This window comes from Chanodichthys erythropterus, chromosome 4 (assembly GCF_024489055.1).
Source record: "Chanodichthys erythropterus isolate Z2021 chromosome 4, ASM2448905v1, whole genome shotgun sequence".
NCBI lineage: Eukaryota > Metazoa > Chordata > Actinopteri > Cypriniformes > Xenocyprididae > Chanodichthys > Chanodichthys erythropterus.
Window position 1 is genome coordinate 10894682 of NC_090224.1, and position 20830 is coordinate 10915511.

General features: G+C 37.1%; 1 protein-coding gene across 3 annotated transcripts in view; it reads right to left on the minus strand.

Annotated features, from left to right (window-relative positions):
- Window positions 1-20830, minus strand: part of nbas (NBAS subunit of NRZ tethering complex) — a 189004-nt gene that overhangs the window by 165398 nt on the left and 2776 nt on the right. For all 3 annotated transcript variants that reach the window (XR_010894960.1, XM_067384030.1, XM_067384029.1), the window contains exons 5-18: window positions 20597-20644; window positions 19848-19891; window positions 14549-14682; window positions 13707-13840; window positions 10835-10933; window positions 10246-10384; window positions 8224-8289; window positions 7910-8038; window positions 6837-6900; window positions 6049-6242; window positions 3546-3806; window positions 2581-2706; window positions 2197-2348; window positions 1976-2113 (exon numbers count right to left, since the gene is read on the minus strand). Coding sequence is in view for 2 of the 3 variants with exons in the window: in XM_067384030.1 (XP_067240131.1) it covers window positions 1976-2113; window positions 2197-2348; window positions 2581-2706; window positions 3546-3806; window positions 6049-6242; window positions 6837-6900; window positions 7910-8038; window positions 8224-8289; window positions 10246-10384; window positions 10835-10933; window positions 13707-13840; window positions 14549-14682; window positions 19848-19891; window positions 20597-20644 (1728 nt within the window). In the remaining variant the exon portion in view is untranslated. The remainder of the gene's footprint in view (window positions 1-1975; window positions 2114-2196; window positions 2349-2580; window positions 2707-3545; window positions 3807-6048; window positions 6243-6836; window positions 6901-7909; window positions 8039-8223; window positions 8290-10245; window positions 10385-10834; window positions 10934-13706; window positions 13841-14548; window positions 14683-19847; window positions 19892-20596; window positions 20645-20830) is intronic.

Genomic DNA, 20830 nt, shown 5'->3' on the forward strand with positions numbered 1-20830 from the left:
GTTTTAGCTCTTGGGCAGATTGCATGGTAAAACTATTCAGTATAATTCATCAAGTTATTAAGTCAAATTAAAAATAGTCCAACTTTTAAAGATGCCATGAAATCAAAATATGAGTTTTGTGGATTTAGTACCATCTATAGAGGGTATGCATCGACGTCACTTTCCCGCCGAAAGCGCGCTCCCTCAGCTGGACTGAGTGGCAAAAGAACCTGCTGCGTAACTGGATTAATAGGAGAAACGGCGAAAACGCTAGTAAAACTAACGAATTACCCTAAAGGTTGAACTCGAAAGTGTTTCTTACAACTTGTCAAATAAACCTAATCCATGGATATTGACATGCAGCCAGGAGTCATGTTTCCTGACATTTATATGTGCCTAATTTGACGCAGGGGAAATACATAAAGCAAATCTGCTTGTGAATATTTTATACAACTACAATATCGGTAGGTTTAAATCTGCTTAATCACTTATAACGTCATATTGTCCAGCCCTAAAACATAGTTTTATAGTATAGTTTTTGTCAGCGTTGTTTATTTAAAAACACCCAATTATGCAGAATATAAGATGGAAAATATTTAATTGACGAGTCGTCAACATAATATATAACAATACAATATATACGGTATGATTTTACCTCAAAATCCAACAATTCATCACAAAATGATAACTGCAAATCCATGTTTCTCTGCCTGGAGTCCAGCTGTTTCTGTGAATTGCAGTGATCCATTTGCTTCTTTTTCTGTTGCTTTCTCTAGTTTTTAAATATATACCTCAGGGTTTGTTTCAAATCTATTTGTACAGTCAGCCGCAAAGCTCTTTCCCGTTTTGAATGTGTTTTGTGTGTTTTTCGCGACATTCACGCTGAAAACCAATGCTGCTGCTCAGTCTTTTGCCACTCAGCGTGCGTGACCGCAGTCCTAACGGTCGACGGTGACATCACATGCATACCCTCTATATGCTAGTGAATGCTAGTTTTCAAACCCCAGGATACCACAAGGGTCTATGGAGAAATATATATTATATATATATATATATATTACGAAATGTATTATTGGAATGGCAAAAAATTTAAAGTAATTTATGTTTAACACAATATTTTTAAATACCAAATAATGGTACTTTAGAACATGAGGTACTGTGAAATGTAAAAATAATAATAATATGGTTAAATTAATGTTAAAAATGTATCTATACATTAATTTATTTGTTTTAAATAAATAATTTTTTAAATACCAAATAAAGCTACTAGAACATGATGTACTGTGAACAGATATTACAGATAAGTAACAGATTATACAAAATAATTAACACTTTTTTAATTAAAGACATATTTAAAACAGTTCATGGGACTACAGTGGTTCAACCTTAAAGTTATGAAATGACAAGAATACTTTTTGTGCGCCTAAAAAAAACCTAAATGACTTTATTCAACAATAGTGATCTAGTGATGGGCGATTTCAAAACACTGCTTCATGACGCGTTGAAGCTTTAAGAATCTTTTGTTTTGAATCATTGGTTTGGAGCGTGTATCAAACTGCCAAAGTCACGTGAACCATTGAAATTTCGAAACATTTCAAAACACTTAAGATGTAACGAAGCCTCGTTTACTGAAATCACATTACTTGGCGCATAAAAAGTATTCTCATCACTTTATAACATTAAGGTTGAACCACTGTAGTCACATGAACTGTTTTAAATATGTCTTTAGTAGCTTTCTGGGCATCTGAAAGTGTTAATTATCTTGCTGGCAATGGAGACCTCACTGAGCCATCAGATTTTATCAAAAATATCTTAATTTGTGTTCTGAAGATGAACAAAGGTCTTATGGGTGTGGAACGACATGAGGGTGAGTAATTAATGAGAGAATTTTCATTTTTGGGTGAACTAACCCTTTAATTCTGAAAGTATGTAATTAAGCATATCACTAACATCAACCTGACTTACAATGACTGTGTGTGTATGTGGGAGAGCCTACTTGCTAAATTCCACTTTCTTGAGGAGCTCCTGTCTCTTTTTGGCTTCCCTCTCTTTTCTTTGCTCCATCTCTTCCTCCACAGAGAGGAAGTCTTCATATGGAGCATCGTCCAAATCCAAATCACCTGGCAAGATGAATCTACGGAAAATACATCCTGGTTAACATACAGCCAAAGAGAAGATACGCAGATCTGTAGATCTGTGCGATTGTGCATCACACACCTGCCCTGGTCTTCTCCATCACCGATGGCGATCAATGCTTCAAGGTCGGTTCCTTTCAAGCCATACTTCAGGAGCTCTTTGGCTGCATCCACATTCTCTGGAACCCTCTCGACACACTCATGCAGCACCCATGATCTTTTCTTTATCTTACTCTGTGGAAAAAAAGATTTAAGACCTACTTGTACTAAATCACAAAATTTTTAGTTAGTCAAGATCTGCATCATGCGTTCAAAACAAGCATTCCAGACCAACAAAATGTTAATTTAATTGAATTTAATTTAAAATAAATAAAAAGTTGTGAAAGTGTGAAAAAAAACAAAAAAAGTTTGATTTTCATGGGTTGTTTCAATGTTACAAATAATGTGGTTACAGAATGAGTCCTACCAAGTAGTCCTGAATGGAAGCAATGCTGACAGTAGATTTTCTCCACTGTCTCTGATAGACAAGATCAGAATCCAGACCATATGCTTGAGCCAGAGAGAGCGCCTCTCCATACTCCTCATTATCAATCTGTGAACACAAACACACGCACCAGATAAACTTCTACTGAAAGCTCTCAGTCTTATTAATGCTCCATCTAAGAGCCACAGAACTGTTATTGCCGATTAATATTACAGCCATAAAGTAAATCTATAAGGATCTGAGATATCTCACAAAATGTTGTTACTTTAAGGTTGGCATCTTCTATTACATGATGTTTCAAACACCTGTCCAATTCACATTCATCATCCTCTCTCGTTTTTATTCCACATTTATTCTTCTGAATGTTTTCAAGGAATGAGTTTTAAAGAGGAAGAGGCTGAAAATGGGAGTGTAAAACTATATGTAAAATGCTGAGCGCATGAATATTAATGAACTTGTGCTGATGTTGCTAGGTAATCTTCAAGGTCTACAAAATCTTGCTAGGCCACTCAGTCATGTTACATGAATCCTTATTCTTGTGAAAAGCCTACACTTCAGGGCTATTTTACAAACTTCCATGGTTATTTTCATGGCAAAAAAAAAAAAAAAAAAACTATACTTGAGACTGAAATAGAAAGTGAACAAGATACTTAAGATGCATTATTCCTAAATATTCTAAAACTGAATTTGGATTAACTTGACTAAAACCTTTTCAAGTGAACAGGATAAAAATTTTCTAATAAAATAATATAATAAAATTTTCTAATAAAATAAAATAATTTAAATTCACATCAGTAGTTAATGGCCAGATGCTTATTTATTTGGAGAATAATTGTATGATAAGCAGAATAATGTAGAGTCATCCTATCATTATAATGACTATCCATTACATTTTAAGTTTGGTCGAGTGGGCGGTTCCACTCCGTCAGGTACTTATAGTAACCCACCTTCCTCTGGTAGAGCTCCTCTGGCGTAGTGGACCTCAGGCTGACCAGGCGGTAGTTCTTGATGACGGTACGTGGCCGTTTTCTGGGAGGGGCGAAACGTTCCATCTCAGTCACATAATACAGGCCCTGCTTCACATATCCAAAATAACGTGCCTTCGCAGAGGACTCTTCGTCCGAGTCGGAGTCATCCTCTCCATCATCCTCTTCACCCGTCATGCTGCTCTCCAGACGAGAGCGCTTATGGGCCAGCTTTACCTCACACTGAGGGGACAAAGGGATTGACAGAGAGAGATTAAAAAGATTTGGTTGGCTGACTCAAGGACAATGAAAAGTTAAAGGAACTTTCCAGAACAATCCTTTGATTATTTTAGAAAAAAACAAAAACAAATTAGAGGATTCTGATTATTGACTTGGAAGACTAACAACCCTGTTTCTGCAGGACACAAACACATTTTCCTGGCAGTACCTGTTTGTTTCTCTCTTTCTCACTCACTGAAAAATCTATCAAACAAACTTCACACAGTCGACACCGCAGCTGTGTGCTGCATTTCCCTACGGAGTGAGGAAACCGTCAACCGAACATACAGCCAGAATAAAACCCGACATCTCTCTCATGTTCTCACTCTCCTTTTCCCATCCCTCTGTACTCGCCTCAAGGTTCACATCTCTCTAGCTGTGAGAGCTTTACATCAGCGGAAAGCGCCAAAAAAACAATGAGGTGGAGATGGAAGAGATGAGTTTTTTCTTATCAGAGGATGAGGAGCGGTAAAGCACTTTTATGATGATGGCCTGAAGATAGAGAGAGAGTGTCTGAATAACATGACTTCCTTTACAAAAGTAATTACTGCCATCAGCGGCCACGAATGAAAGACAGCATTCTGGATGGAGCATGTTGTGTTGTATATATTATATTATATTATATTATATTATATTATATTATATTATATTATATATTATATTATATTATATTATATTATATTATATTATATTATATTATATTATATTATATTCAAATGTTTGGGTTTTTAAAATGTATTTGAAAAATGTATTTGATCAAAAAGTAAAAACTTGTAAAACAGTATTACAACTTTAAATAACTTCTCTTTCGATATGCATTTAAAATGTGATTTATTGCTGTTATGGCAAAGCTGTGTCACGTGATCCTTCAGAAATCATTCTAACTTGCTGATTTGGTGCTTTTTACAGGTTTCTTTGATGAATAGGAAGTTTTTTTGTTTTTTGTTTTTTTGCAACAATGAATGTAATGTTCTGAATGCATCCTTGTTTAAAGTTTTAAAAGTATTAAATATTGTATTATATTAGGGAAAGGACTTAAGCAGGACGACCATACAAAACTACTTAAAATTAATAATGGCATGTCTTTTCACACTGTTTTTTTATTAAATTACAGGATGTTGATGTGAGAATGATTCATCTTATTATCACTTACTCATCTTATGTACCAATAAAACAATATTTAAATGCATATATATTTCACTAAAACATTTTAATATGTAAAAACTGTCAATATTAGAGTCAATTAACTGTGATGGAGCATAATCAAACTTTCTGAAATCAATTTAACTTGGCTACACCAATGATTTAAACTTGCGTGACAAGCAAGGATCACAAAATACAGTAGTCTTTAGGAAACTTAAAGGGTTAGTTCACCCAAAAATGAAAATTCTGTCATTAATTACTCACCCTCATGTTGTTCCACACCCGTAAGACTTTTGTTCATCTTCAGAACACAAATTAAGATATTTTTGATAAAATCCGATGGCTTAGTAAGTTCTGCATTGCCAGCAAGATAATTTCCTTTTACAATACCCAGAAAGACGTATTTAAAAACCCCCAAAATAGCGACTTTATTCAACAATTTTCTAGTGATGGGCGATTTCAAAACACTGCTTCATGAAGCTTCGAAGCTTTACGAATCTTTTGTTTCAAATCAGTGGTTTGGAGCATGTATCAATCTGCAAAAATCACGTGAACTACTGAAATTTAGAAACACTTATGACGTAACGAAGCCTCGTTTACTGAAGTCACGTGATTTTGGTGCTCCTAACAATCGATTTGAAACAAAAGATTCGTAAAGCTTTGAAGCTTCATGAAGCAGTGTTTTGAAATCGCCCATCACTAGATATTGTTGAATAAAGTCGCTATTTATTTTTTTTGGCACACAAAAAGTATTCTCGTCGCTTCATAACATTAAGGTTGAACCACTAGTCACATAAACTAGTTTTAAATATGTTTTTAGTAGCTTTCTGGGCATTTGAAAGTGAGAAGATAATTATCTTGCTGGCAATGCAGGCTAACTGAGCCATCGGATTTTATCAAAAATATCTTAATTTGTGTTCTGAATATGAATGAAGGTCTTACAGGTGTGGAACGACAGAAGGGTGTAATGTTTCTTAATTTATACTGTCAGCAAAATCACAAATATATCAGGAATATTCAATATTTGACACGGGTTAAAACTGATACATTTACAAACACACACCTCCAAACTGAGGAAGCCCCCATCATGGGCTGAGGTGACTCGCGGTGAGGGTTCAAACCACTCGCAGGACTTGCCAAGTAAGTTTTTAAGTGTCCTCACAGAAGACACAGTGAGGGCCCCAGAACAGCGGGCTAAAATCAAAGCAGTCTCACTCCACCAGCTCACATCTAGCAGAGACTGATACTGCTCCTTATCTGAAGAGAGAGAGAGAGAGAGAGAGAGAGAGAGAGAGAGAGAGAGAGAGAGAGAGAGAGAGAGAGAGAGAGAGAGAGAGAGAGAGAGAGAGAGAGAGAGAGAGAGACAGAGACAGAGAGAGAGAGAGAGAGAGAGAGAGAGAGACAGAGAGAGAGAGAGAGAGAGAGAGAGAGAGACAGAGACAGAGACAGAGATACAGGTGTTAAAAAACAACACAGACAACACAGAAAAAAAAAACTGAATATCATAAATAAAACATTTCACAGACATTCATTCATTCATTCATTCATTTAAAAGTCAGCATTCCACAGCTAAATGTGACAGATGATTTAGAAACATCATTTTCAAAGAGGAAACAGAAAAGAACACAAACCTAGGACAAGCATAAAGACAAGCTTTATGAAAACGTGTGATCTAAACCCACAATCAAAATGTCACTGTCTGAATTTAACGCCTCTCCACAAAGACAAGACAGAGGGTTTTATTAAAGCATTCTTCTCCCTCCCTCCACCTCTGTCTGGACTCCCTACATAATTAATAGTGCTAGGTAAGTGTAGGAGTAGATACACGTCTATGGTTGAGGGTCCGGCTACCTTTTATCTTCTTTCTCTTCTCCAGCGAAGTCTTCCATTCTGGGTTGATCTCGTCAAATCCCGGCTAAACAAACGAGAGAGCAAGTGAGAGGGTGTAAAAGGGGATAGCTGGGAGTGTTTTTCCTGACAGAATGCATGCTGAACACAAAGTGGTGGGTAAATCAGTGGAACATAGCAGCGTGACATCGGATGTTTGAACTTTATGTGCTACAAAGAGAAAGAAAAGATGCTAATGCATAGACAAGTACAAACAAATCATTTTATGACACATTGTTAAAAAGGTTTGTTCATTTCAAGCTGTGCCCTGGAAAGTGATATTAACGCTGAAATTTGTTTTGTAATCTCCAAACTGTTTGCTCATTAAAGTTTTACACAATTAAATCACATGACTAGCTCAATCTCTAGGTGCGACCCCATTCGCGTGATTTTTTCCCTACCAAACGGTTCGGCGGAAATCCCTGCCCTGCAACCAATTTCATTGGCTGAGGTTACAGTGATAGGTCAGGATCAGGGTTGGGTGTAGGAAATCGTTATTGTGATTGACATTGCCAATGAAATGTTTAGAAGAAATCGGCTCCAGGGCGGGATTTCCGCTGAACTGGTTTGGGGGGAAAAAAATTTAAAAATTCACGCAATTTGCATACTTATGAACTATTCCATGACATTTTGTAACATAAATAGTGTAGTGTGTTCACACTGAAAATTCCAAATAGAAAGAGGACACTTTTAACACCAGGATGATGCAAAAAATTAACGGACAATGCAAAGTGTGGAATGTTGGACACTTCATGCGCTCAACTTGCGTAATTCTACATGCATACCACAAGGTGCCTAGTTGATGAGTGATAAGTCAGCATGGAATGAAAATTGATGAAGTTGAAGACATTAGTGTGTGTGTTTAAGAGTGTGACTATTGGATTGCCTGACCAATCGCAGGCAAGCGAAGTGTTCAAGAAACAACCATGATTTTCGTAATCCCAATGATTAGATTAATGGCACAGAAATGTATACTACACTTCAAGTCTCTTAAATCGAGCACACACACACACACACACAAATAGTGATTTTATTACTTGTTCTTCTTGTTTCCAGCTGCCTCTTAGTTTGAATGATGGAATATTCCAGAGACTGAGACTGCCAGAGAAGTGGATCACAGCCAGCACTGTACCATCAGGAGACAGACTCATTCTGAACACGCCATCCTGAGCAAACATACACGTTCAATTAGGCATTACACTATTTATTCAGAGTTTTTAGCAGAATGAAATTGAGCTTTGGCTTTTCATTTTATGTGCTGTCATAGTGGCCCAGAGAGACTATAAAAAGAATATGGCAAGCAAAAAAATGTAACTGAGCGACATCAAAACTAAACACCAAAGTGAGTCACCTGTTCACCGTTATGCCTGGAGAAAAGTCGAAAGCTGGGCATTCTGAAGAATCCTCGCCTCTGGGACTAAATAAGAAAAGAAAATTATTCATAACTTCCTTCATGAATATCATGGATGCATTTACATACTAAAACTTGTTTGTTGTAAAATTTGCTGAAAAATCCAGGTTAAACTGGTGGCTGGTTTATAACTGGTCCTGTAAATTTTCATTTCTCTTCAAGGTGATCAAATTGGATTCTGATACATGCTATCTCATCAAACTAACTTTTCACCAATTTGGACCAGCTAGAAACCAAGTAAATATGATCACTTTATAAGGTGAACAGATTTAATTTAGGATTTTATTCACATAAAAAACACACATAGAGCGCATAACATGATAAACATGTAAGCTTGTGTGTGCGTCACATGCAAGAACAAACCTCATTGGTTCTCAGGCATTACACAAGCATGTTTAAGCTTCTGTTCATCATATGAAGAGATAGTATTTCTTCACAAAACTTAATTTAAACTGCTTAATTCATGTGAATTTATTTTACAATGCCTTTACAATGCATTTTGGTGTTGGTACTTGGATTTTCTATGGAGGGACAAAACCCGTTTCAGGTTTCATTAACAGTAACTTAATTTGTGATTCAACAATTAAACAAAGACTTATGGGTTTGAAACAACATGAGACAGAGTAAATGAAAACGTGTTGGTTTCCGGAGGATGCTTTTTGGCCTTTCTCAGACCTTTCAGCAACATGTTTAAGGTGAGAGATCAAACTGAATACTCACCATGATTTATCACATGTTCAATAACACTAGATCAAGCCAAAAGCCAAAGAACTAAATAAATAATTGAATATTAAATAAATATGAAGAATATCAAAGCAGGTTCCACCATTTCAATCAGAACATTATAGAAGTTTCTTAAAACTATGTGCATGAAAAGTCATACCATTGGACATGTAAGAGAAAAGAAACGGCTAGAAGGAACAGCACTAAAGCTCTACAATGCAGCTTCAAGAACTCACTACATAAAACCTTTACAACCTTCGAAAACCAGAAATGATCCTGTGGTTTAAGCTTTGTGAAATACAGACATGTGAGATTATGTATTCTGAGCAGTAGTCAGTGCAGAAGTGTCTTTACTTCTTGAGATATGGCTGTTTCTTCAGGTAGAGCAGTCCATACAAATGCAAGAACTACTAGAGAGTTAGTATCTTCATAAAATCCAATACAAAAGCAAGCATTGAAAATACTTAGTGATTTGTTGGCGAGAGATGTGCTAATAGCTTTAAACTTGATCAAACTGAAGATCTTTAACTGGTGGCCTAAAAAGAAGGAAAAATTAATAAACTTGCATATAACTTGCAATAACCTAAGCCATGCATAGTTAACCATAATATTACAAAGGCTGTAGGCAGGCTATTTTGACCTGCAAGCATCACCCTAGCATCCACCCAGACACTGTACCAACCACACTGCAACATGCTAACAACCACTCAGAACACTTAGCGACTGCATATCAATCACCTAGATCTGTAAGTAATATCTTAGCAGCCATCCAGAACACCCCAACAACGCTCTAGAAACAACTCATAAAACCTAATTAATGCCCAACCACATTACTACATGATAGGCCTCTAGCCAACACCTTAACAACCACTCAAAACACCATAGCAAGTCCCTAGGAACCATATTTAAAACAAAACAGAAAACCCTAGCAATGCCCTAGTAACCAAAGAAAACCCAATAAAAGCAACCACACTGCTACAAGCTAACAATCACTCAAAACACCTTAGCAACTGCCTAGCAGCACTTGGCAACCAAGCACAACACCCAAACATCAAGACAGTAATTTTCCTCAGAAACTCAGTTAAAGTTCCACTGCCTTTTTTTCTTTTCTCCAGTGGAAAACTAGAAGATCAAAGCCAATCATCAGAGACCTGAGATGCCCAGATTTTTTTGTGAAAGAATGCATGTCAGGGATGCTGTATCATTAATATTTTCTGACCCAAGTATTAAAAGACTCACCGCAGTAATGTCATCCTCATAACTGGTGACCTGTTTATAGTGAGGTGACCCTGACAACACCCTCCATGCTGTGATCCCGCAACGGCTCGCCCTGGACACATCAATGTCTCCAGACTCACACCCTCCCACCAACAGCAACCTGACAAACAGACAAACACATTAGGAGCATGAGTCAGGAAAACACACACATCATGCACAGAGCACCTCAAACCACTTATGAGGCCAAAGTGGGCCATGAGGGGCTGATGAATACAGGAAAGGGATCTAATCTGATCTAGACACATGTGAACAGCACATACAAATAAATCCACAAACACGCACACCTCTACACACTATATAAACACTGCCCCCATGTGGCGGCTAATGTCCTAACTATTTTTTTTCTTAAAAATCAACAAGCACTGCCTAAAACACAAGCCAAAGTGAATTTCATTTCAAACATGTATAGTGGGAATAATACAAATTACAAGTGTGATCCAAAAGTTGAGTTATGCCAGCTGATTGTGTGTTTACTCTTAGAGAAAAACACATCTGTGATAGTCTCACACACACACACACAACAAAAACAGCTTCGAGATGAGGGTCTCACCTGTGGCTAGGATGATATATTGCAGTGGTAATGCCATTCGAATAGTGGGCAGAGAAACTGAAGGTGTGATTCTCTTGAAAACCCTGATTGGTTCCAACACTGAGAGCAAAACAGAAACAGGAAATCAATGTATCAACATTATAATAGTCTTTACCAGGCCAGATTAATAAAACACTGTGGTTCAAGACACTGTTAAAGAGAAAAATCAATTAGATGCAAGAGTAACGGAGGCCAGCTACTAAGAGAAATGCCGCCAGAAATGCTGGTCCGAATACCGCTCGCAGTAGAACCGGAAGTTTACGTTGGTGCCGTGACTGGATGGGAGTAAGGTTTGGGGGGGGTGAGTGTAACGGAGGCCAGCTAGTAAGAGCTGTGCGAGTAAAACCTCACTCCCCTTGCCTCAAGAGGCGCACCACTGACAGACACTAGAGCAGGGATGGACAACTCCGGTCCTGGAGGGCCAGTGTCCAGCAGAGTTTAGCTCCAACCCTAATCAAACACACCTGAACCAACTAATCAAGGTCTTTAGGATTAGTAGAAAGTTATAGGCAAGTGAGTTTTAATCAGGGATGGAGATAAACTCTGCAGGACACTGGCCCTCCAGGACCGGAGTTGTCCATCCCTGCACTAGAGGCTGCAGTCTTTAGCGTCCTTGCTAGCATGCCTGCCTCCTATGTCAGAAACGCTGGTTCAAATCCAGCTCAGAGGTGTTCATGTAGAACCAGAGGGGTTACACTGGTGCTGTGACCCAGATGGGAGTGAGGTTTAGGGGGTGAGTGTAACGGAGGCCAGCTAGTAAGAGCTGTGTGAGTAAAACCTCACTCCCCTGGCCTCAAGAGGCGCACTAGTGACAGACGTTAGGGGCTGCCATCTTAGACACTAGAGGCTGCAGTCTTTAGCGTCCTTGCTAGCACACCTACCCCCATGCCGGAAACGCTGGTTCAAATCTGGCTCAGAGTTGTTCAAGTAGAACCAGAGGGGTTACATTGGTGCCGTGACCCAGATGGGAGTGAGGTTTATGGGGGTGAGTGTAACAGAGGCCAGCTAGTAAGAACTGTAAACCTCACTCCACTGGCCTCAAGAGGCACACTAGTGACAGACGTTAGAGGCTGCGGTCTTTAGTGTCCTTGTTAACTCACCCGCCTCCCATGCTAGAAACGCTAATTCGAATCCAGTTTGGAAGGTGCAAGTAGAACCGGAGGGGTTACATTGGTAGGTTTTTTATTGACCGGACAGGCCATTTGTTCTGATTCTTACTTGTCCTGCCAACATTTTCACTGGTCCAAATAAACAAGGCATATTTTACATGTGTTTACTATTTAATGTTAAGCCTTCAACAAAACTAAACATAAAAAATAAAAAAATAAAAAAATAAAATTAAAACAGTTACTTGCTCTGCCAACATTTTCACTGGTACCAATCATTTTGGCAAAATACTTTACATGTGTCAGAAAGAAATATTTAAATATTTTTCACTTAATTTTAAGCATTCAACAAAACAAAACTGAAAAAAGATGGCATATGGTGCAAAACATTACTTCACTGTTAGCAGAATAAATAAATGTTATATATGTGAAAACAAACGTGGTTTGTAAAGTTTGCAAGGCATACAAACACATGTATATGATCTATAGAACAACAGTTAGGGTAAGTGACAGTTCCATCAACTGACCCAAAACTCAAACTGACCTGTAGCCATCGGACCATCCTTATGTTGAGTCCTGCGTTGAAAACTTACACAGTTCATTTAGCGGAAACCTTTAAATGTAGGATGTGTTGCTTAGCTGTCCTGATAAGAATGGCCATTGCGTTTGCATGTTTGAATGGTTTCAGAGAGTGAAGGGCAAATACAATTTGAAGTATTTTGAGTGAGTTTCATGATTTCTTAAAGAGTGAGTGAGAATTTTGTTTCTTGAGCTTTGTGTCAAAAATGCTCTTGAAAGAACCACTTAGTCCAACGTTATTCCAACATTTCTAAATGACTTTGAAAACTTCCTCAAAGTAATGCAATTGCAAACACTTCCATTTAACAACATTAGGGAGAGAACGCTTCAAAGCCTACAGCCAAGTTTTTGAGGAGAATAAAGCAGATTTTTTTCAACTTTAAAAACTTGAGCTGACTGATTAAACAAAGAATTACAAATTGGAAACTGCAGGCAAATTTTATTAATACTCAAAGCTAAGCCTCCCCCTCAGAACAGAGATAAACACAAGACGCAGACTTTTGGGTTTAGTGGCAGAAAATCTGGCCCTGGAAGAGTCAAAGGGAATTTGGTTAGAGAGGATCTGAAAGCATCTGAATCATCAGAATCTTCTCTGGTGGTCTTGTTCCAATATCTTTCAATGTTTGATCCATGTATTACAACACAAATATTCTACTATCTAACATCCCATAACACTCTTTAAACGCAGATGGATTAGTGCTTTCTTATCCTCCAATATCCTCCCAAACTCTTGACAATTGGGAAAAGTTCAACTTTACAATTAAATAGCATACAAATAGCATAAACCCAGCAAATTAGATTCTAGCCTAGACAGATTTTTGTCTGCATGAGACTGTTGTCTAAGGGTAAGGCTTGTGCTTTCTCAGCAAACACCCATAAAAAAAATAAATAAATAAATAAACTGACATTTAACCCACTTTTCCGACTCTCTTGGCTATTCTATGTATTGCATGATATCATTTTCTATGCTATTTAATATAAACAAAAGAAAAAAATAGTAGTTTCATTTCAGTTCATTTTAAACCATTGTTTTTCTTTCATTTTGTTTCAGTTTTTGTTTGCTTTGTATTATTTTATCACTCTACAAAATATTTCTCAATCAATAGTTTTGTCTATGATAACCTATGATAACCTTGCTCGTCACATACCTGACCAGGTAACTCTTGAGCTGACCGCTGTATGTGATGACCAGCAGCTCTGCTGACCACTGGGCACTGGCGGTGTATTCCAAGAACATCAGACCGGCTGCTGCATAGCTAAAATCTCCCGGGAAGCTCATGGCCTAGAGACACAGACAAAAAGAAAGACATCAAAAAGATGAGGTAGAGATGGAAGCAGAGTTTAAAAGTGACAAAAATATATGGAGTCATACAGGTCATTACACTCAGAGACTGTTTGATAGAGAGAGGGCATCTTGTGAGACTAAACTAATAGTTTCTGACAGAGAGATGGAAGAGTGCAGAGTAATGCGGGGGAGGATGAGAGCCAGCAAGAGAGACAGAGACAGAAAGGGCCGGTGATATACTAACTGAGACCTCACTAGCAGTGCAATCAAAAGAAAGACAGAGGGGAGGGGAGGATGAAGGGAAATTTGAAAATGGTAAAGGGCAAGAGAGCTCTCTTTCTGATAGAGAAACTCCTCAGAAAATGTCCTTCAAGGGCATCAGGGGGCTTAGAGCTGAAGGGAACCAGAAAATGTGTTCCTTGCTTGGGCAACAGAGTGGGAAAAGCCTCCTCTCGAGAGGGTCAGACCTACCCAGTCTACAGATAGACAGAAAAAAAAAAATGAGAGAATGAGAGAAGAGTGCCGTGCAGGAAGCCAGAGGGCAAAGCACACAAGCCTGAAATTCAGTCATTAGGAACCAGTCATTACGGAAAGTGGACTCCGTGTCAACAGAGTGATAGTGTGTGAGAGAGTGATAGAGAGAGAATGACTGAGGAAAGGAGAATGACAGGAGGTGTGAAAAATAGAACACTATGCGTGACATACCGGTGGTATAACGAAGAGTTCGCTGCCCATCAGGTCAAAGACTCGGACCGTACCGGTGCTGTCAGCGTACGCCAGCAGAGCACAATCATGACTCCACGCTACCCTGCGCCAGTGAGGGTTTGGATCCTTGGGTACTGCAGCAGGAAGGAGAACAGAAATGTATTGTAGTACTAAATGTACCTGGACGTGTTTTGCCGGAGAAAGATTTTAAATATACATGACCATTCAAGAGTTTGGGGTCAATAAGCATTCGTTTGATAAAAAACACAGACACTAACTGTAAAATATTATTACATTATTGAAATGACTATTTTTAATATGTAATTTATTCCTGTGATGGCAAAGTTGAATTTTCTGCAGACATGACTCCAGTCTTCAGTGTCACATGACCCTTCAGAAATCATTCTAATATGCTGATTTGGCGCTCAAGAAACATTTCTTTTTATTATCAATGTTGAAAACGGTTGCTGCTTAAAATATTTGTGGAAAATGAGATTCTTTAGTTAGAAAGTTCAAAAGAACAGCCTTTTTTAATCTAAATCTTTTGTACCATATATAAATGTCTTTCAGTCTTCTGTCTCTTTTGATCAATTTAATATATCTTTGCTGAATAGAAGAATTTTTTTTTTCTTTAAAAGGTGCCCTAGATTCAAAAATTGAATTTACCTTGGCATAGTTAAATAACAAGAGTTCAGTACATGGAAATGACAGTGAGTCACAAACTCCATTGTTACGTAACAGTCGGGGTGTACACCCCCAAAATTTGCATATGCCAGCCCATGTTCCCAACATTATGAAAGGGATTACACATCTGGATCTGTGCACAGCCGAATCATCAGACTAGGTAAGCAAGCAAGGACAACAGAGAAAAGAGAAATAGAAATAGAAATAGACTTATATTACATCTTTTTAAAAAAAGTTCTAGGGCACCTTTAAAAAAATAAAAATAAAAATCTTGCTGCCCTCATACTTCAGAACAAAAAATCAGTTATAATAAGAAGACTTGTTTAAATATTTTTTGTAAACATTTTTTCTTATGGTAATTTAAAAAGTTAAAAACCATGTTCCAGAACAGGTATATTCAAGTTACTAATATTATTTTATATATATATATACACATATACATATATACATATACATATATACATATACATATATACATATACATATATACATATATATATATATATATATATATATATATATATATATATATATATATATATATATATATATATAATATTATATTATATAAATTGCATGTTTAGTGTATTTTTATAAAATAATATGCATTTTTATATGTTAAAATTTAAAGTTTAATGACTTTAACATCATTAACACATCTGCAAACAGATTATGCTAAACCTTTGATGCATAATAGATTAATTAGACCTTTTTTTAAAGAAAAGACAATTTGGCATCGACCAATGAAGCCAAGACACATTTTCTTTTAGTAAACTCCATGGTCAACAGTGAGGAAATCAAAACGTTCACTGCAGTCAAACAGCACCGATTCAGTGCAGGATGAGCCCAAGGCTCTTCAATTAAAGTTCAAAACCCCAGCATGATACGATCTGTATACTTAAACACTAAAGTAACACTTAAACACCAGCCACATGATACAACAGCTTCAGGGCCTAGCAACCGTTTCATCCCCACAGCCTACATACGGAGCGCTTCAAAATGCATACTTGAAACCATCCAACTACCATTCATCAGACAAGAGGGGGTTAATAAAGCAGACCTTTGATTAAAAACATTTTGGCTTTGGTGGGAGCTGCACCGCTGAGATCAGATGCACACGACTCCGCGGTGTACATCAAAGCCAGTGGTTGCCATAGCAACCTTACCATCAATTCGACCCCTGAGGTGTTGAAAACTGGGAAACGCAAGCTGGCGATTTCTATTCAGGTAGAAATGTGCAGAAATATTGGGAGGGAGAGTTTCAATAATTCACAATGAACGATGGCACTTAGCAAGATAAATATCGGTAGGGGAAACGCTTAAGCAGGGTCCATAAATCACCTCTCAGCTGTTAAAAGCTAATTAATCTAAGATGAACGCCGGGACCAATATTGCCTGAATTTGTGGAATGAGTGTACTGTATGCTATCTGGGCAGATTTGCACACCGTAAATCTCATTTAAATAAAAAAAGAGTGGGGGGTGGGGGGCACATAGTGCTTTTTAGATAGAAAATATGCAAAGTCAGCAAAGCAACCCGGTTGAGCGCATACTCGCTATAAAAATGTCTCCCTGAGATGGAAGCGCTGAGTCACTTTGTGCTCACACAACAAGAAACACGAGGGAAATTGCGTTTGGACGAAAAACAAAGCAGCCATTCATAGTAACCAACTCATGACTTTCATTTTGGGCTGAATGCTGATCCGTAAAGGTCCGTGCTGGCTTCCGTTCACTTATAAATTATAGAAAGCATCACAGGGTTAGCATTTGGTAGTCATATCATATGACAAATTGAGCAAATCTGCTTGTCGGACCAAAAATACTGATGACTCATCTTGCACTACAAGAACTTTTATGTTGTAGATATGCTACAATAATATTTGCTGATCAAGGCTGTAACCATAAACATTGCTGGGGGGGGGGGGGGGGGTCTTTTCATTTAAAGAAATTAAAAAATTAAAGGATTAAAAGGGTTTTAAGGGAATAAAGAAGAGATAAGAATGGTAGAAGAAGTTCTAGGTCTAATTAAAGCCTATATAGGTGTGAAGTAATCCATTTAAACTTTGCAAATAATATTTTATTTAAAAATATGTACACATTCAGTCTTGTTTGTATGTCTAATACATCAAAAATGTAAAAAAAAATTTTTTGTCATCACATTCAGTTATGAAATGACAATTTAAATGATAGCATATTTTCAATTCAAAATGGTAAAATACATTTAAAAAAGTTTAAAGGTGCCATCGAACGTTTTTTTACAAGATGTAATATAAGTCTAAGGTGTCCCCTGAATGTGTCTGTGAAGTTTCAGCTCAAAATACCCTCATAATTTTTTTTTTTTTTTAACTGCCTATTTTGAGGCATAATTAGAAATGCGCTGATTCAGGCTGTGGCGCCTTTAATTGCTCGTGCTCTCCACCCCCTCCCGAGCTCTCGACTCTATCACTGCATAAACAAAGTTCACACAGCTAATATAACCCTCAAAATGGATCTTTACAAAGTGTTCGTCATGCAGCATGTCTAATCGCCTAAGTTTGGTATTTATTTGGATGTTTACATTTGATTCTGAATGAGTTTGTGTAATGTTAGCTTTAGCCACAGAGCACTATCTATGTTGGAGAGATTTATAAAGAATGAAGTTGTGTTTATGAATTATACAGACTGCAAGTGTTTAAAAATGAAAATAGCAACAGCTCTTGTCTCTGTCAATACAGTAATAAACGATGGTAACTTTAACCACATTTAACAGTACATTAGCAACATGCTAACAAAACATTTAGAAAGACAATTTACAAATATCACTAAAAAGACATCATGGATCATGTCAGTTATTATCGCTCCATCTGACATTTTTCGCTATTGTCCTTGCTTGCTTACCTAGTCTGATGATTCAGCTCTGCACAGATCCAGACATTAATACTGGCTGTCCTTGTGTAATGCCTTGATCATGGGCTGGCATATGCAAATATTGGGGGCGTACATATTAATGATCCCGACTGTTACGTAACAGTCGGTGTTATGTTGAGATTCGCCTGTTCTTCAGAGGTCTTTTAAACAAATGAGATTTATATAAGAAGGAGGAAACAATGGAGTTTGAGACTCACTGTATGTCATTTCCATGTACTGAACTCTTGTTATTTAACTATGCCAAGATAAATTCAATTTTCAATTCGATGGCACCTTTCAGTAGTTTGCATCACTTTATGTTACTGTGGGTCCTTAAATATATCCATCATAAATCAGTTGTCAAATATTAAATGTTTAGCTACTTATATCTTACCACGCACGCTAACAATCACTGTAAAAACTAAAAGTGTCTTCGGTGAATGTTAAGCCCCGCCTTCTTCAATCTGACTGGCCATCATTTTGGTTGCCCATCACTACCGAGGCAGACTAGACTAGAAATGTGACTTTTTAAACTACGCTCTACTCTGTTTGTTGCAATGGAAAGAAGCATTAAGAACAGTACAGTACAGTACAGTATTTTGTATCTATCGATTTTGAATGCATGCAACAATATCATCCATTGGTATGGGCACTAATAAAGATATCGTTATAGTAATATCATATGACAGATGGGGCCAATCCCATCATCTGCTTGTCCATTTTTCACTTCTTGGACCAAAAATACAGACGACTCATCATGCACTACAAAAAAATTTTGTTAGGGATGCATGATTATATTTGCAGATAACTGATATTTCACTTCTTTTCTATCAGCCAACGTTGGATATTTAATGCATGCCAATTTTCTCTATTTGTACATTTAGTTTACCTTTGCATTTCCATCAGAATTATAGCACAGAAAAAAAAAATGTATCTATAAGCATCACATTTTGCCCCACAAGATCAGAGAGAAAGAATGAAAAAGCAGCTTGGAAATAGAACACAAAAGACTATGGCAATTAATCAAACACATCAATTTCATATACTTCACACTACTGGAAATTCTGCCTTTATAGAAAGTACTGGCTGAATGCAATCTCCATGAAATGAACTGAAATGAACTAAGACAGTACGAATGAAAGTGAATTGAATGCAGACTTGCGTGTCCGCAGGCCTATTCTCTGAATGATATTGCTCATAAAATATTCAACGTAAATGTAAAGCTATAAGAAATATAGAGCAGAGAAGAGAATAACAAGTAAAACAGCCTATTTAACCAAAGACTGGAAATTCACAGTGGCAGATTTCATTCTCTGAAACAGCAAGCAAAAATGGCAAGAAAACATAAAAAAAGTGACTTCAAGACCAAGCAGAGATCTCGATTTAACAAACAATCTTGCAAAATATGGTAATCCTAACATGGCTAACACCCAGTTGCCTGCTTTTCAGCAAATTATTAACACCATCAATGAATAATACACAATATACATCGCCTAATTAATATTTATAATACTGAAAATTCAGTAAAATTCATAATATTCATATTCATAAGCTTTATAATGATTAAATTAATGTTGTGAAGTATTTTTTTAAGCGAAATCTTCAAGGCTTTACTAGAATGACATATTGCAAATGTCAAAATTAACAAAACTTGTTATATGCAATTGATTTTGTTGAAAATTTGGCAGAATACCCTGGCATAACTAAACAAAAACAAGACATTTACTGTACCTTGGCATTTTCCTATGATAGATCCAAAGTCATCTTTAGCTGACCTGAAAGAGAGCATCAATCATGTTGATAAGGCCCAAGTACCTTAACTATAATGATAACAATGAAGATATTGTTCTAAAAATCGTTCTAAATATAAAAGAATAGCAGAATCCACACCACAAATATAACGACAACGGCACAGAGAAACAATATCATTGGAATCACTTTCAGAACCATTTTTTTCCAGCTGATGAAAACATTGACAGCCAATCAGAATCCATCCTGCTTTAAAGAGCTCAAGCATTTAAAGCGGCGGATGACAAATATGGACGCTAAATTAGTTATAATCGTAGTTATCGTTCTTGATGTGAACAGGCCTTTACACGTGAGTGTTTTGAGTTCACATCAGCCCTTTAGTAAGTAAACGTAGGAGAATGGGGAGAAAAACTATAGATTTTTTTTAGATTAAGCAATTAGATGTTTAGAAGTTGTTTTCAGAATATCAGGCTCTGAATTTCTTAAACCATGAAGCGTGACACTTTCAATTCTGCATGAGTGGATTAGCTGGTGCTAGCGTAATAAATCACACCTACTGAAACCAAATTGTACATGAAAACACACAAACATGCATTTAAAAATACATCATCTGTGCCAAATCATCAATCTCAGAAGTAGCTTTGCTCAGCTGAACAGCACCCGAGACAAGAGGGTGAAAAATTAACCAATTATAGAAAGGGCAAACATTTCCAATCGATGTGCAGAATTACCTAATTTCCACGCATTGGTCCTGAACCACAGCCAGGAGCTTCCCATTACTGCACAGAAGAAAAAAATAAATATATATATATATATATATTATATATATAAACAAAATGGGGAAAAAGAAGACAGAATGATTGTGTAAGCAAACACAGAGCCAAAAATAAGCATTTCTAACACAGAGAACATTGTCTTCCATCTGGAAATCAATAGCTAATTAAAGCTCGCCATCTCTGCTTGTG